Source organism: Telmatherina bonti (genome assembly GCF_933228915.1).
Source record: "Telmatherina bonti genome assembly, chromosome: 9".
NCBI lineage: Eukaryota > Metazoa > Chordata > Actinopteri > Atheriniformes > Telmatherinidae > Telmatherina > Telmatherina bonti.
In genome coordinates this window covers 26395531-26413538 of record NC_136627.1, presented here as the reverse complement: position 1 = coordinate 26413538, position 18008 = coordinate 26395531, and the positions used below count along the sequence as shown (strand labels likewise).

Genomic DNA, 18008 nt, shown 5'->3' with positions numbered 1-18008 from the left:
GAGTAACCAAGAGAATACTGGTAATGTAAACATCAGCAAGTCTGCTTAAGCGGAACATAGATACCAAGAAAAGGATCTAAATGATGCCTCATGCCTGGCATACAAAATATATTAGCAAGACAACTCCCCCAAAGAACAATTATTAGTTCTTGACTTTTTAAATAACTTTGCAACAATACTAACATGGTAACCCTTCACACACACCTTTTACAAAAGGAAAGAATATATTTGAGCATGTAGGTCCTGCCACTTTTGTAGTTTAGTCAACTTCTTCAATGGTGGGGCCAGAAGTAGCTCCTCCTGCTCCGGGAGCACCTCCAGCTCCAGGGAAGCCACCAGGCATTCCCCCAGGGACACCTCCTGCACTTTGGTACAGCTTGGTCATGATGGGGTTACACACTTTCTCCAGCTCCTTCTGCTGATGCTCAAACTCATCCTTCTCTGCTGTCTGAAGAGTCGAAAAATAAAAGGAAGGCGACATTAATATTCACTTTAAATTCAGTACGTCAATAACTCAAGTTTAATCTGCAAAAGCCAACAAACCGACCTGATTTCCATCCAACCAGCAGATGACCTCGTTACACTTGTCCAGAATCTTCTTTTTGTCCTCCTCGCTGATCTTGTCCTTCAGCTTGTCATCCTCCACTGTGGACTTGATATTAAAGGCATAAGACTCCAGGCCGTTCTTGGCTGCAACCTTCTCTCTCTGCACATCATCCTCGGCTTTGTACTTCTCTGCCTCGTGGACCATACGCTCGATATCCTCCTTGCTCAAGCGGCCTGGTTAGCAATGAAAAATATCAATTTAATGTAAACAAATAAGACTATGCCTCATATTCCACAAGAGCTTGTAGGCTTTTCGGGCTACCTTTGTCATTGGTGATTGTGATCTTGTTCTCTTTGCCTGTGCTCTTGTCGACCGCAGACACATTCATGATGCCGTTGGCATCGATATCAAAAGTAACCTCAATCTGAGGAACTCCTCGAGGAGCTGGTGGAATTCCAGTCAGATCAAATTTACCCAACAGGTTGTTGTCTTTAGTCATGGCCCTTTCACCTTCAAACACCTGCAAATATCAGGTTAACCCATATAAGAGGTCTGGTTTTTTGTCCTTTTCTTTGTTAAATGCAAAGGAAAAACTCTTAGTTTTCTTACCTGAATGAGCACACCCGGCTGGTTGTCCGAGTAGGTGGTAAAGGTCTGGGTCTGCTTTGTGGGGATAGTGGTGTTTCTCTTGATCAGCACTGTCATGACTCCACCAGCAGTCTCGATGCCCAGAGACAGCGGAGTCACATCCAACAGTAGCAGGTCTTGGACATTCTCAGATTTGTCCCCACACAAGATGGCTGCCTGCACAGCTGCAGATCAAACATGTGGAAATGAGCTGTGGAAATTATCTACCGTTTGGTTTTCAGACACACAAGGCTCATACCTGCACCATAGGCAACCGCCTCATCAGGATTAATGCTTTTATTAAGTTCCTTTCCATTGAAGAAGTCCTGCAGCAGTTTCTGGATTTTGGGAATACGTGTGGACCCCCCCACCAAGACGATGTCGTGAATTTGAGCTTTATCCATCTTTGCATCACGGAGAGCTTTTTCTACAGGCTCAAGTGTTCCACGGAACAGGTCTGCATTCAGCTCCTCGAACCTTGCCCTGGTGATGGAAGTGTAGAAATCGATTCCTTCATACAGGGAATCAATTTCGAGGCTGGCCTGAGTGCTGGAGGACAGGGTTCGCTTGGCCCTCTCACATGCTGTCCGCAGACGTCGCACTGCCCTCTTATTATCACTGATGTCCTTCTTGTGTTTGCGCTTGAACTCGGAAATGAAGTGGTTCACCATGCGGTTGTCAAAGTCTTCCCCACCCAAGTGTGTATCGCCAGCTGTTGACTTCACCTCAAAGATGCCATCTTCAATAGTCAAGATGGAGACGTCAAATGTGCCACCACCAAGGTCAAAGATGAGGACATTTCTCTCAGATCCAACCTGAAATTACAAAATGACATGACTGAGACTTCGAATTTATTCAATAAAACAACTGAAGGGACCAGTAAATGCTCAAGGGTAGGATATCATGTGTTTATAAATTTGTGGAATTGTGTGACCCAATAACATCACCTTTTCTATAAGTCAAAGTTGAAAAGAAAATATATAAATAAAAAAAAAAAAAAAAAACCAACCCAAAATTAAATTAGAAAAATAAACAAACAAAAAAAATTGGAAAGCCATAAGGCAAAATGGTCCTAAATGTTGGTTGAAACTAGTCATAGAGCCTTATCTGACATTTTAATGATAATCTCCACAATAACCTTTCACATAAAGACTTCACTAGAATTAAAAAGAAAAAACCAGAACACTACAGAGACCAAGTGTTCATCTTACCTTTTTGTCCAGGCCATAAGCTATGGCAGCAGCGGTTGGCTCATTAATGATACGAAGGACATTAATGCCAGAAATGGTCCCTGCATCCTTGGTTGCCTGACGCTGGGAGTCATTGAAGTAGGCAGGTACGGTCACTACAGCATTTGTTACAGTCTGCGAACAAGGAACACTTGCAGGTTAAAGATTATGATGAAACACTGTGACAACACATTTTAACCATTTTACATCAAATAAGTACCAGCAAACACAGGACATAGTGTTCAGCTTCCTCTGTTACTGTTTGGTATGGAAAAGTACCTTGCCAAGGTAGGCCTCTGCAATCTCTTTCATTTTCACCAGCACCATGGAGGAGATTTCTTCTGGGTAGAAGGTTTTGGTCTCACCCTTATATTCCACCTTTACTTTTGGGCGTGAAGCATCATTAATTACTGTAAAAGGCCAGTGCTTCATGTCCGCCTGGACAACGCTGTCATCAAAACGACGTCCAATAAGACGCTTGGCATCTGAGGGGAAATAAAAGATGCTATTGATAAGTAGAGACAAGAGTCATTTATACTTGAAAAGACAGTGAAAGGAGAAAATAAATCATACCAAATACTGTGTCATTGGGGTTCAGGGCCACCTGATTCTTGGCTGCATCTCCAATCAGCCTCTCTGTGTCGGTGAAAGCAACATAACTGGGTGTGGTCCTGTTTCCCTGGTCGTTGGCAATAATTTCTACTTTGCCATGCTGAAACACTCCCACACAGGAGTAGGTAGTGCCCAGATCAATTCCAACTGCTGGTCCCTTGGACATGGCTCCTGAGGAGAGAAAAAAAACCAAAAAAACCAATGAATTGTAAAATGAGTGACATTTTATGTGGCTCAATGACCCTCCTGGTATGTTTTGTAGGCAGATGTCATCATGCACATTTGTGGTATGGGGTAACAAGGCTATAAACGGAGTCTGAGCTTCTCAAACAGAAGCGTAAACATTGTTAGTCTGTTAGGGAAAGTCCACAGCACCTGTTTTTATGCCTCAAACATAAACTGCCTTCATTATGGTGACGGACTACATTGATGTTAAGTCTGAGAAAACAAGTAACTTTATTTTAGAAGGATCTGTTTCTTACCATGTAGGTTTCTATCGTATTTAATATTTTATGACAGCAAGAATATTAAAACACTTTCTGGTTACCATTATACAATATGTATTCTAATATACAATTTTGAGGTAAATCTAAAAAAGGCATTATAAAGGGTTCATCGGGACACAATGCTGAGGAACCTGAAAAAGATTTGAAATCAGCTTTTCCTTCTTTTAAATAGCTTGTTTACTGTTGCTACAGTGACTGTTTATCAACACACTGTCATACTGGCTTTATGCTGAACCAAAAGGGAATCATTACTAACACTGGTATTTCTCAAACAGGGTTGCAAGGCTACAGCATACAGAAGACGAACCATCAAACTCTGCTGACTTCTCTTAGGGCCAATCACATTCTGTAGCTGCAATCTTCTCATAAAAAGAAAGTTTTGCAACCAAATGAGTCACCATCTGCTGGCCATGAAAAATAATGCATGTTGTCTGCTGACTTCACTTCAGATTTTTTCATTTGTTTTTGTTGAGTACCACAACACTGTGGTAAAATCAGCAAGAGTTTTTGAATGATCAGAGGGGATGATTATCAGTTTTTCCATTCAGCTCAGCCTTTGAAATGTTATCTATATTACATGTGAGGGTATCCGTTTGAGCTCTGGAAAACATCTTTTACAATAATAAACTGATGTGCAATAAATCCAAATTTATCATTTAACCAGATTCAGTGAGAATTTTGAGACATCTGCTTTTTTTCCCATCCACTCAAGTCTTTTGCTTTATTGTGAAGTTGTGCAATACAAATAAAGCTGAACTGAATTTAACTGTATGATCTCCGAGGCCTGACGTTAGACTGTTTCTGCTATTGTGCATTTCTTCGGTCTGTGTGTGTGTGTGTGTGTGTGTGTGTATATAATATATATATTTCTTTTCCATTTTTAAGTTCTTCTGTAAATGGTCTATGACCAAAAGCTTGATAGATTATACTTACACATTGCATGAGTGTGAGTGGATTTTTTTGTCCAGCCCTATTCATCTACCAAACCCCTACATCTTATCCAGATTAGCAGTGTTCTTTAACATTTAACAGATTCACAGATTCAAACAATTTAATGATTTAAAGTAATTAAATGCATTAAACCCCAAAAAATGCAAGTCACAGCCCACATACAAATTTCTGACTGTAGAAAAGTAGCATTCAAGTTAAGCAAAAGTAAAAAACTGATGTCTGTCAGACCAATCTTCTTGAAAGGAAGGGTGGGGGGAAAAAAACAACAACAAAAACTGCTTTAAGCTACATTTATCTAGGAGCTGCTGGTTGGGGTCGCTATGCTTTCATGACAAAATATGCATAATTATCACATTGATCGATTTAAACTATCCAACTTGATTCCTAATATCACATACTTATAAAAAGCAATGGCAGTTATAAAAAATGACTTAGATTTAGGAGCCTGGGTGTGATGACACCAGCAGTAAGCAGCAGGATGAAGCAGCATCTCAGTGATGCTGCAACATGAGCCTGAGCTGCCAACAGCAGCAGGAGGGCGTGTCACCACGTGTTTTAGAGAGCTGCGAACTTTCCGGATCTTTCCTGATTGTCAGCTGATTTTATATCGATAGAAATGTCAAGAAAGGTCCCTGGCGTCAGCAACTTTCCAAACATACCTACCTAGAAATGGGATAAGAGATGCAGTCTGGGTGTAATCTCACCGTGGCATCCAGCGTCGAAAACAACTTATCAGAGAAGCAAACTTTTGCAGCCTTATTATCACGACAGGATAGTCTGTCTTAATACTGGTAAACGTAAAGTTAGAATTTGAGGAGATTAAATAAGATTTTTTTTTTTTTTTTTTTAAATCAAATAAGCCAAAGTTTACATTAAACGAAACACTTGTCAACTTTAACGTTAACGTTCAGAAACTCGTACTACTATAAAGTTCACGTCCACCTCGCGGGCTACAAATATTTATTGTTAAAATTAACTTTTACCTACCGCCACACAGCTCTGTTTAATTTAAACACTCTCTTAGTTTCTGATTGCAGCAACTGGTGCAACTGGCTGCCTTGTAGCACTGGGAGTGGTGGGAGTCTCGAGCGCCGTCGGTGTCCGTTTACTAGACGTCCAATCGCCAGTTGTGTCAGTTGGAGCGGCCGCTCGTCTTAAAAAAAAACCCTCCCCACCCAGAATTCTCTAGAACGCAGGAGTACCGAGGTTGGCCAATCATCTTTCAGCAATTTTCCTGCCTCCTCAGACTGTCCAATTGAAAAAATCCTTTGCCTGATTTCCACAACTGTTGCTACCAGGAAAACAGAACAAGTTTGTTTTAAGTGAGGATTCTAGAAAAAATCTGTCAGAAGATAAAAATGATCTATTAGCATAAAATAAATATGTTTCATTTCAACTGTTTTACTACCCCTGTGCCAATTTTTGAGGGAGTACAAAAGTTGTCAGGATTGGTTGTGTAGGACCTGCAGCTCTTGCCTGAGAAAATATCTGTTAATATTGAAAAGTTTCCAAATTAGCTACAGAATTATTCTCCACAGACAATGTTAGCATAGTGTAGGACTAGGTCATTGCTATGCAATGGTCATTTTGAAATAACCTCATAGACTTGAAATGTTGCATTGATTACATTTTTTTTTTTTTTTTTTTTGATAATCCCCCTGGGACATTTGGGTACAGCAAATAGAGGTAGGGCTGATAGGTGTGCTGCTGCTATATGATACTGAACAGTTGTCAGTCAGATGTGTCCAGCTCCTAAAGGTATGGATTGAAACCAAGTTAATACCTCTTTAACCAATATCATATTTAGAAAAAAAAAAATACAGTTTTACAATGTGGCATAGGAAGTTGTAGTGGATAGTAAATCAAATGCCACCAGTGGAGTGGGTGGGTAATAATGTAATTTAATTCATCCAGCTGTGACAGAATGACAAATAAATTACATTAAAATGGAATAAATACAAATGCATCACTTATTTTATTTATTTGTTTTCACATGGAGTTTTATGGTTACTGCTCTGGCCCTGGATAGTTATCTCTACACATGATGGCCCCTCCATCCAGGCTGACTCAGGCCCTTTCTGTGTCTGTCTGACCTGCATCGTCCTTGCTCCAAACTATGACTTCTTTTTCATGACAACATTCTCTATTTCATCACCTGTCAAACATATTGTGACAAAAGTATAATTTAATTGTGATAAACTACTATTTATGTAGTTGAATAGTAACTGAAATGTTGAATAAATTAAAATGTGGATAACCTAGTTTAACAGTTTGTCTGGTTTAGTTTAAGATAACACAGGCATGTTCACTATAATCTGTAGAGATGGCATTAATCAGCATATTTTCAGTTTAAGGTCTTTGGACATAAATCTATAGTAAAGAATAAGTGTCTAATTTCTTTCTCTTTATTTCTCAAACCACACAAACATTTTCCATGCTAATTAAGGCAAGTAGATTTTAACACTTTGCACAGGTGTTAGCCAACTTCATGCAATTCAAAACTTCTTATGACAAAAGTCTCCATCATGCAAAAGTGCAGCAGCTCATCTTTTCCTCTGTCATCAGCAAATGTTTTCAAAGCTTCTTCAAACCAAATGCAGGGAACCAATCAAAAGATCAAACTAATGTCTTGGGTGTATTCACTTGCAGTCGGTAGGGGCATACCTGTCAAGTTCTGGGTTTTAAAATATGGGAAATTCTCTGGCAACCAACCAGACGGTCATGGTGTGAATAGGACAGGTGTGGCCAATCAGACAAGGGAACTACCTCCCTTGTGCCCCCACGGCAAAGCCAGCAATGATTACAGTAAAAGTGAAATACAGTCTGCTCACTGTGTTCTGGTGAAATAGTGGTGAGCACACATTTTTACTTTTTACTTGGCGTGGTAGTCACACTGTGACTATGTATGATCACCAGAAAAGTCCTACTTGATAGATTGATATTTTGATTGATAGATTATAATAAACACTGAGTTCACAGGCTGTATTTCGAAAAGAAAATGGTCAAATAGGTCACAGATGATCAAGTTTATAACTTACATTGGGATTGGTTTACTTTTACAATGCAGTACATGTGTCCTGATATGACCTCTAAAAAACAGGGCATCTCCTCTCACAACATCTTACAATGCTGGCACTACTCGGGTGTTGCATGAATCTAGTTTTACGTGTGACTCATAGTACAGAGCAGTCTATTTACAGGCAATAGTTCTGTGAAATCCTATCATAAAATAAAACTAAACAATTTAATAGTTTAAAGTTAAGATGACCCTATAGAAGTGTTTGAGAAAGGAAGAGAAATTTCATATTCTAAAATTAAACAAAAGGTATTATGTGCATGTTTCTACTAAAGTGGAGCAGAAAAAGTACTTTTTTGGGGTCACATTGATTGTTGTCATAATTTCTATTGTGGGGAAAAAACTATTTTTCATGTTGCAGTTGGCTTTCGGGGCTTGAAAAACCAAAGAAATTAAATAATTTATACTTTTATTGCTAAATAATCAAACTTAAAAAATATCCTTATATTGTATTAGCCTGCAATGGACTGCCGAGCTGTCCAGGGTGTACCCTGCCTTTCGCCCTAAGACAGCTGGGATAGGCTCCAGCTTCCCCGCGACCCTGAATAGGATTAAGCGGTTAGGAAAATGAATGACTGAATAAATATTAGATTTTATGCCTCTACATCATTAATGCAAAAACAAGCTATTTAAGTGTTGCTAAAAGTATTACAAGAAAAACATTTGCCACAATTTTGTGATTACAGGCTAATAATCTTACCTAATATATTCCCAAGAACAGCTTTCATAAACAGCCATTGAAGTGTTATGAAGTGTTTTTTTTTTTTTTTTCATTGCATACCTATAACAAAACTATCCCCTGACACATGCATTAGTGCTGTTCTTGCTTCATTGTAAATATCAGTACTGTCTTTGTTGTCCATTGAAAGTCTATTATTTCTCATGTTTCTGTCATTTACATTTAGGACACATGAGACATATGGTACCTATACTTTTTCACATAGTGTAAAGGATGTTTAAAAAAAGAAAAAAACAGGGCACAAAGAGAAAGCTTCCAGAAACTGCAACCCTGGGAAATACTGATTTACTTTAGGTTTCATGTGCATCATTGCAAGGTTTCATCATACTTCCTGAATATATTCTTGAGGATCAGTTGGGTGTGAAATTAAATTGACTTCGAGTTTGGGATTTTCTTCATTGCATAGCTTGTTTTGTGTGGCATGATCAATAATGAACCATGATATTAAAAAAAAAAGCTAGCTGAAAGGTCAAGTCACACCTTGATTAACAAGTGGATAGATGTTTATTTTTGCCATCACTTAATCTGAATTCAGCTTGAATCAGTATGCACTCGAAAAGGATCACTTTATTCACTGCAGTGTGTTTCATGCTGCCACACAATCAACTGTGTGTGAAAAACTTCAAGACAGTCTGATGCCTCTTACTTTGTGGGACACTATTGCATATTCAAGCAAATCCGAATTTACTGCACAGTCACTTTGTGATTGCATAAGCTATGCTTTTAAAATCACATATTATTTGAGTTGAGAAGTGACCTGGAAATGCTGTGTGACTGAATGTGGGTGGGAAGTTATCCATTTACAATTTCGGATGCATTTAGCAAACCAGAGTTAGCAAATTATGCTGTATTTTTATATGTTTAAATACTTTTTACAAACCTGGAAAACAAAGTCTTGGAGTTAGTCCTTGTTGTTTCAAGCTTCTCCTGTTTGTGTGTACTTGATAGGAACTGTTGACTTCAAATGATGTTAAACAAGATTCATTTATAGGTCTTCTCTACATAGAGATTGTGCTTTGAAACCACATCATGTGAGTCAAGGTCGTTTTCATGAAATGCAGACAAGTTGATGCAACTCCTCTAAGATTTTTTTTTTCTTATTGTTATGGCTGCCTGTATTGTTTTTCAGTTTACTAATTCTGAACCTTCAGCTGGGATTCCTGCTCAAACACAACTCTGATTGCTGCCTTCTGGCTGGGATTGGTCCTTCATGTCACCTGCTCATCTGCACCCTGCCCATTGGATAATTGGAACTCCGGACTCAGCTGACTCCACTAATCACCAGGACTTAAAAGACACCAGGAGTCTTTCATTCAAGGGCTACCACTGGCTCAGTCGTGGTCTGCCCTCAGCCTGTGTTGTGGCTCTAACGTGTTGTAGTTCTGGAAGGACTTTTTGACTTTGTATAAAATCCAGTCCTGTTGTGTCTGTTAGTTTTTGTTTTGGAATAGTTAAACCAATGCTGTATTTTGTTGGATAACCACTTTACGGGCTTGTTTTGCTTTTGGTTTGGCTATTTTGAGGCCATTCCTGGCCTATTCTTGCCTTGTCTTCCTCCTTGGACAATAAATCTGTCTTGGTCCACATGTACACCTGGCCACAGGTTTTTCTTTTGTGCGGCTCAATTGCCCTAGCAGTCTGGGTCGTAACACTTATTGACCCACATACTTGTATAGAGTCACTTTGACACTGATATATCAGTGATAAGGCAGGTCAAGTATCTATGGGTCATCAAAACCTCCGATGGGCGTTGGTTTGCTCAGAAGAGAACAACATGTCCTACTTGATTTAATCTTTTCTGATGTAAACATTTAATAATTTGTGTTTATGTTACAGTTTATTAGCTTGACTTTCAGATACAAACTGAGGTTTAATTCCTTGTCAAATCACACTCAAGTTATGGCAAAATCCCAGCTGAATCTTATTGTGGATTTCCTAATGAAGCACGTACACGTGTATAAAAACATTTGCTTTATGTAGAGGTCCTGAACCAAATCAGCCAAGCGTGTTAGCCTTTGGTAAATGTTTTTTCCCCAGAGTGACCACATTAAAGGCCTTTGGGTCTAAATTTGAGAATAAGTACCCTGAGTAACACTGATGGCATTGCTAGCAGACAAATGTTGTTTAGTGACAACAATGAAGAGATTAAAACTGGCATTTGATATGAGATACACCAAAGTAAGTCTATCAGGGACCTTATTCAGGATGTATCCTCAGGCTGTATTATGGTACCATTCTTTTGGGTCCCAGGAGTCCCTCTGTGTCTAAAATGGGTGTGTCTTTTGTTTGGACAGGATACAAAAACAGCACTGACACTATTTTAAGTGTACAAAAAAACAAAACAAAAAACATTATAAAACTTGCACTATGAACAATAAACATGAGACTTTAGCACACCAAAATATCTCGAGGGAAAACACTTGAGATCTGATCTGTGATCCTGGTTTTTCATACGCCTGTGACAAGTGCAGCATTGTTTGTGTGTATACGTTATACGTATTTTCTTAGACACACAAGGAAGCAATCAAGAATCTGTATAGCCAGAAAGGTTGTACTTAATGAATATAATAAAGGAATTACACGACAAACACATTGTCTGTATCAGTATACATTTCACTTATAATAGCATCTAGAAATTAATAACAAAATTGAATTATTTCTTTAAAATGACTGCAGTGAGCAAGATCTTTACACCATCATCACTTTAATTTATTTCTAAGCACCTTTTTCCAACAAGTACTGAGTTAACAAAATATATCTTTTGTTTTGCATCATTAATGCCAAAAATGATTAATTTGAATTTTTTTAACTTTCCAAGAAAAACTGAAACTTTAAAAAAAAATCTGTTATTCACAACATAACAAAAAAAACAAAACAAAAAAAAAACCAAATGAAAAAAAAGTTTGGTACACCAAAAAAAAAAAAAAAAAAAAAAAAAAAAAAAAATTGTAGCAATTACTATTTATTCAGATGACAATGATTTTATTATCATATATTAAACATTAAATCTATTTTCAGCTGAATACCAACATGCTACTGCTGATACAAAATATGCCATTTGTTTTCATTTGTGAGAGTTTTAGGTAATAAAATAAATGCATAAAACATAATCAAATACATTTTACCGTGTGAAAATAGAATTATTTAATTTTCTACTCAGTAAATGTGAATAATTTTTCTTTAAATTGATGAAAATTGTATTTTAATCATTTTAGATTTTTTTTTTACTCATTACTATATTTTCTTATTATTTTAAAAGCATTTCTTTACAGTTTGAGTTTTATTCCTATTTCATACTGCTTTTGTAATAAAAAAAAATAAAATAAAATTTAAAAAAAACAAACCTGAATGCACACTTTACAATCATGATTTTCCTTTAAGGGGCAAAAAGTATTTCCATCAGTATTGATTAAAAAACTTTGGTATCCATCATTCCACACCACCACAATCTACAACAAGGACATTTGAAAGTCAATTGGACTGGATAAATGTGGCCAAATGGCAACTAAGAGAGGGACGGTAGTCCATACAGGAAATATTGCATCACAGAGGACAGAATGACTGATGCTGAAGAGAACTACCAGTACCTCAAAATACCACAAGCAAATGGTAACCATGAAGACACCACAAGGAACACTGAATTGGTCAAATATCTGCAGCGAGTAAGGCGGGTCCTGAGAAGTCAGCTCAGTGGCAAGAAAAAGAATTTGGGTAAAAGGATTTGGGATTTGCAAGCAAGCCAGCTAGCATGGCTGGCTTGCTAGTGAACAGATACCCTGCTGGATAATAAGGTGGCCAAAGGTGGAAGTTCAGACCACAGAGGCTAAAACATAAAAGTTGCTCACGATACTAGAAGGGTTTCACCCCAAATCGAGTGTCCAGAGGCACTCGGGCTCAGCACCCTAGATCATCAGTGCCACTATCCAAGATGAAACATCAAAGCATCAGGAAGACCATCCCAAGGGATGAAGAACTTTGTGAATATTTCAGGCAATGGAAACTGGATGAGAAGGAGTTTCAGAGTTCATCACAGGAGGAAAAACCACTGCACCAACAGATAAGTGAATTGGTGGATAATAAATAAATCCTACTAATGGCCAGAGATGGTTGGACTGAATGGCAGAGGAGCTAATCATGGCAGCACAGGAGCAAGCCTTGAGCACCAGAGCAACAGAGGATGAGACCTACCACACTTTGCAGTTTTTTCCTCAATAAGTATTGAAACTTAGCGATGAATATGAATATGATGGAATGAGCAGAAATAAATTCTACTATTCTAAATTACTAGTATGACCAAGCTGCAGACATACGGCCAAAAGACAAAACATTTTAAATTATGCCAATAGAAACCATGACAATCTTTTTGTGATATAAGTAATTCAAAGGAAGTTAATCAGATTTTAAATCTAGTAAGTGAAGATTATTTCAGATGAACTGAATTAAAGCAAAAAAAAAAAAAAAAAAATTAAAGTTCAATTTAAAAGTGAAATCATGTGTTTTTATGTCAGGGGATGGTAGCTCATGCCTGAGTTTTCACTTAAGAATGCCCCTTTAATTGCTACTTATTATACTCGACTAACTTTATGAGCCAACTGTATACTTCTCATTTAAAACACTTAATTTAACAACGACTTTTGTCGTACTTTTACTGTAGTGGAATAACATTACACTACTGACTACTTGTTTTGTAAGAATCAGCGTATTTGTATAAGCACTAGATATTGCTTCCACTAAGAATAGTTTATGACAAAACCTTTACATTACCAATTTCTGGTGAAAATATTTTGCAGTTGGATTTCTAGTCAAAGTGGAAAAAGTGTTTTGTTTTGTTTTGTTTTGTTTTAATAAAAATGTATGCAATACTCAGAACTCAGTTCAGGTTACTTGTGCTCCCTCCCTGCCTCCCTCACCTGGCAATATAAATGGAGCGATGTGCTGACGGAGAGCATGATGCAGTATGTGGACGTACAGGTAAGTCCCAACAAGATCTAATCTGTAGGTCTGATATTTTAGACAATATTCTTTATGATGTGTAAGATTCAAACCCAATGTTAAAATTTGACATTAATGGAATAAATATGGTGTTTGTATTATTAATCAAAAGAAAATGGCATTTTAAATAAAATGACAAATCTGAGAGTATTACGTTTTCTTAATATGCTAACATTTTAAAGTTTTAATGAGAAATTATCGTTTGAGATATAATTGAATTTGTTATTGAGAATTTTTTTCTTTGAACTTAACTACAATGCACATATGTTCTGTTTCTGCGAGTGACTGCTTACCGTTTGTTGCATAATGGCCTCATGTAACTCTATTACCTTTCTGGGCTTTTCACTTTTGTACAGAAAGGTTGACTTGACTCCTTTTCCATCCCCAAAAAATGTGGCCATTATTTAAAAGTTTTCTTTCAAAGCACGTCTTTTTGAAAGAAATGGGTCCATGCTTTGTTCTCCTGTTTTCTCACAGGTCCCCACTGACAACAATGAAGCTGGTCATCCTTTTGTGCCAGCTTGGCCTAATTCTTCGGGCTGATGCACAGATACCAAATGAATGTATTGTTAGTGACACAAACAGACCTCCAGGTTTGAATTATTTCCCATATTTTTCGCTTTGCATTTTGTCCTTTTCAAACTTCTGCTTTGATTTGCTTCTTGTATTTTTATGTCTTCCAGAAAACTCTGATATAACTGTAGTCTGCGGCACCCAGTATGTCGACCTGTCCATCTACATTTGTCCAGTGTACCACGCTCTTTACAACGAGTCACATATGGTTCTCAATAATCAGAACAGACTTGAGTGTTCTGGGAGAGCCGACTGGAGCGTCACGCCACCTGTTTTAAAATTCAGATTCCCTATTAATGAAAGTTCCCTCTCAGTCTGCGGCAATAACTACAAGGTATACCGTTCAATACCTTCTGCTACTGATCTTATAGATGATTTATTGAATGATTCAAGCACGTTGGAAGATTAATATAAAATAAAATTATTTTTAACTGGAGGAAAGTTTAGTTCTGGTTCTGTCATGATAATATATTTCATTTTAAATCTGTGCATATTTTACTAAAGTTCATGTTTCCATTTTTTTTTTAATTAGATAAGCAGTAAAGTTGGAACTGGAGAGTTTGCTGATTTCTCAAATGTCCAGTTTGTGAACATCTCTGGCACGGTTACATCTAAAGACCCTTCTGCGGGTATGATCACCTATCGCCCGCAGATCTTGTACAAGTTCTCCTGTAACTATCCGATGCAGTACCTGCTCAACAACACAAAACTTGGCGTGTGAGTATAAAGTGTGACAGTAAAAACTTAAGTGTTTTGAAACACCACTGAAACTGTATATACTTTAAAAATATCATGGATTTTTTTTTTATTCAATGCAGATCAGGCGTGAATGTTGCCATCAGAGACAACAACGGTAGCTTCATCAGCACGCTGAGTATGCAGCTCTACAAAGTGAGACCTGTTCAAGCTTACAGGATCATTATGCATTTATTATAAGCTTTTACATAACTTTATTTTCTATTTTCTTTTCTGTGGAACAGGATGCTCAGTACCAAGAGATACTAACAATTCCACAAACAGGGCTCAACCTTAAAACCAAGATTCATGTTGCAGTTAAAGCTACCAATCTGACAGAGAGGTACTTACACCTTCACAGTTTATTCCAAATCAGGGCTATCAGTACAAAGATTATTTTAAATTCTGCTTCTGTGTTCTTAAAGGTTTAACCTGCTGTTGGACAGATGCTATGCTACAACAAGTCCATTTCCAATGCAAACGGCCTATTATGACCTCTTTGTGGGGTGAGTTGCATAGATAAAACCATACAAAGTAAAACCTTTTACCCACACTGACACCTAACTCCAAGGGAACTCATGTACTTCCATTTTACAATAACCCATTTATCTTTCATTGCACCCAAGGTGCGAGCGTGATGAGCAGACTAAAGTGGAGCTCAATGGGGTTTCACAGAAAGCACATTTCTCCTTTGAGGCGTTCAGATTTGTGATGCACAAAAATCTTACAGTTTCCACCTTCTACCTGCACTGTGCCACCAGACTTTGTGAAGCATCCACCTGTAGCTCATTGGTGCCTGTGAGTAAAGTTGGCGTATTTTTAGAACTTATTCAGTTTTCAATACACAATGCTGACTGTTTGCGCTAAGGTCTGTTCACTATTACTCCTTTTTTATAGGTCTGTGGATCTAAAAACAGAAGGAGAAAGAGGGAGGCGGATGATGTGCCAATCAATGCTACAATCAGCTCTCCTCCAATACTTGTGGGCGAACAGACCTCTGGTATGTCTGCAGAGCAGGAAAACCACAAATAAAGATATCTATTTAGTAAAGCAAATAAAGTCTTAAAATGTGAACATAACAGTAAGTCATGAGCAAATAGAAAATTATGTCTGTTATTCTCATCAATTGAGGAACTTTAGTATATTATATTATATTATATTATATTATATTATATTATATTATATTATATTATATTATATTATATTATATTATATTATATTATATTATATTATATATATACTATATACAATATATACTAACCATATATTATCAACTTCATTGGGAAATTTAAGGAAAGTTAGATTGCATTCTTTAAATCTGTTAGGATTGTACTTTATTTTAGCAGTTTTCCTTGGATTGAGAAATTAGCTATTCATCTACTGTATCATCACTCACAATAGACCAAAAAGTCCTCATTTTAAACTTTGGTCCTTTGATGCTGCATTTAAAAAAAAAAATTTTTAAATGTAAAAATAGAGAACATAAGACATTTTTGATCACTTCATTATAATATTGAGTTTGATGTTTATGATAACACAGTTGCTCTGGTTCAAAGCTTGAGAGCATTATGTCTTACAATCTCAATATTGTTTAATTTAACCTTTTGAAAATCAATTTGAGCATAAACTATTTATTAAATATTTATACTTCAAACCTACTCCTTTCTGGTGTCTTGACACCCAAAAGAGATGAAAATTTATCCTCACATCTTCTGTTGAGAAAGAGACGGTAAAATAAGAAGAGAGAAGTTGCAGGAGGAGGAGATGCTGCAGTGTATATAAGTTCTAGTAAATTCCCATTTGATTCTCAAGTCTTTTCATGCTATGTAGAGCACCAACTGATATGTCTGTGTAATCAGTGACTAAATAGTAGTTTCCGGTGGTCTTTCTGTTATTTTAACATTAATAATTGACTTGAAAATTGTATCTTACACTCAAGGCTGAAGTCATGGTAACTTTGCATTTACTAAAATACTGGTGCAGAAGGGTGATTGGTAACGGATCAGGCCACTAAAGATGACCAGATCTGAATAGGATGACTTTTAACACTCATATTCATTGTTTCAGAGTAAAACTAAGCAAATGGTGCTCAGTTAGATGCTTTAAGTGAACTTAAACTAAAGTAAGCAACTGGTAAGTTAAGGAAGGAAGATTTGGAGGGGTCGTTGGATTGATTTTTGTTGTTTTTACTCAACAAGTCAAATTATTTTACTTTGTTTTCAAGTTTGGCAGTAAGCTAAGCTCACCTAAAGGTACACTGGTTTAATGGGAAGGTTAAATACACACATAGTTTCTCTGGTAAAAACAGGATCTCAGGAAGCAGCTGAAGATGCATGTTTTTATTGAAGCATGTCACTGAAAGCTATTTTAGCCTTCAAGAACAGATATCAGTACATTCTTTTATGATTTTATATATTAAAAAAACAACTCTCTGATTGGAATAAAAAAAAAAAAACATCTTAATATGGGAGCAAACAGCTATTTGATATGTGAGTTTTAAATTCATATCCTCAACAGAGTGTAAAGTCTCTCTTTCTTGATGTGACTCATGTAAATACATTTAAACTGCTTTTAGATATAAAATGCTTTGGAAGGCTCCAAAGTGAATACAGGCTATGGTAATGGCTCAGATTATTTTGGAGTTAAATTGTATTGATGCATTAAAGTAGACCCAGAGACACTGAATTTAACAAGGTCTTTCAATGTAACAGGAAAGTTGAATTCGAGAATTATTGAAGCACTTATCTAACTCTTATCCAAGAAAGTGAAAAAGCATTTTTACCACAAACTTGTCCCTGAAGCAGACAACTTGCTCTGTAAAAGAAAAAGTGACTAGTAGCAAAGTTTAATTGGTTTCTTGGTTTATTTTTTCAGGAGATGCTAAACCTTTTGCAGCTTCTCAAGGTAAGAATCTGAATTATATCTCAAGATCCTCATTTCTGTATGCATGTACTCTGATATGAACCCTTACGGGCTTCTTTTTGGTTCTTGCTCATTTTGCAATGTTTGACTCTGATATTAATTCTCATTTTCTTTCCTGGGCCAACAGCTGCATCATCCGAGGTCAACTACAGCAGTCCTTTGGTGGCTGTCATCATCTGCATTGTCATCATTGCTATTTTCATTGCTGCCCTGACTGTTTATTTTGGGCTCTACATAAAACGAAGAAGAAATCACATTCCATAACATCTTCTGACTGAGAATGGAGCCCTTTTATTCAACCCCCAAACAGTGAACGTAATGCATCTACAAAGCATGACCCTTTTTACATTAGATAGTCATAAGGGACACTAGAAAGGACGCATCTACATGTTGCATTTCATTACTGTAGGCTTATCATTTCACCAACATAATGTCACAATACAGGGGTCACCAGCTTTCTTCACACAATGTTATAATCAGTACAAATCACATAGTTAAT

The 18008-nt window shown here is 37.0% G+C and overlaps 2 protein-coding genes across 2 annotated transcripts; one reads left to right on the top strand and one right to left on the bottom strand.

Moving 5' to 3' along the window:
- Positions 1-55: 55 nt before the first annotated feature.
- On the bottom strand, positions 56-5533 carry LOC306760540 (heat shock cognate 71 kDa protein-like). Its single transcript, XM_079246427.1, has 9 exons — positions 5136-5533; positions 2977-3186; positions 2683-2888; positions 2386-2538; positions 1434-1989; positions 1157-1359; positions 869-1067; positions 548-780; positions 56-448 (listed from the first exon to the last, which is right to left on the bottom strand). The coding sequence occupies exons 2-9, from the start codon at positions 3179-3181 to the stop codon at positions 260-262; spliced, it is 1944 nt and encodes a 647-aa protein (XP_079102553.1). The 5' UTR covers positions 3182-3186; positions 5136-5533; the 3' UTR covers positions 56-259.
- Positions 5534-13244: 7711 nt separating this feature from the next.
- On the top strand, positions 13245-17773 carry LOC306760210 (zona pellucida-like domain-containing protein 1; the record flags this gene model as incomplete). Its single annotated transcript, XM_079246009.1, has 10 exons — positions 13245-13258; positions 13757-14186; positions 14385-14569; positions 14671-14743; positions 14833-14930; positions 15013-15093; positions 15214-15385; positions 15485-15587; positions 17462-17491; positions 17637-17773. The coding sequence occupies 10 exons, from the start codon at positions 13245-13247 to the stop codon at positions 17771-17773; spliced, it is 1323 nt and encodes a 440-aa protein (XP_079102135.1).
- Between the last annotated feature and the right edge of the window lie 235 nt (positions 17774-18008).

Bases quoted from the DNA above. Each gene is read 5' to 3' on its own strand.
- LOC306760540 (XM_079246427.1), bottom strand. From the start codon at position 3,181: ATGTCCAAGGGACCAGCAGTTGGAATTGATCTGGGCACTACCTACTCC. The intron at 1,068-1,156 runs GTAAGAAAACTA...TGATATTTGCAG, and splicing joins AGCCGGGTGTGCTCATTCAG to GTGTTTGAAGGTGAAAGGGC. The intron at 781-868 runs GTAGCCCGAAAA...ATTGCTAACCAG, and splicing joins CACAATCACCAATGACAAAG to GCCGCTTGAGCAAGGAGGAT.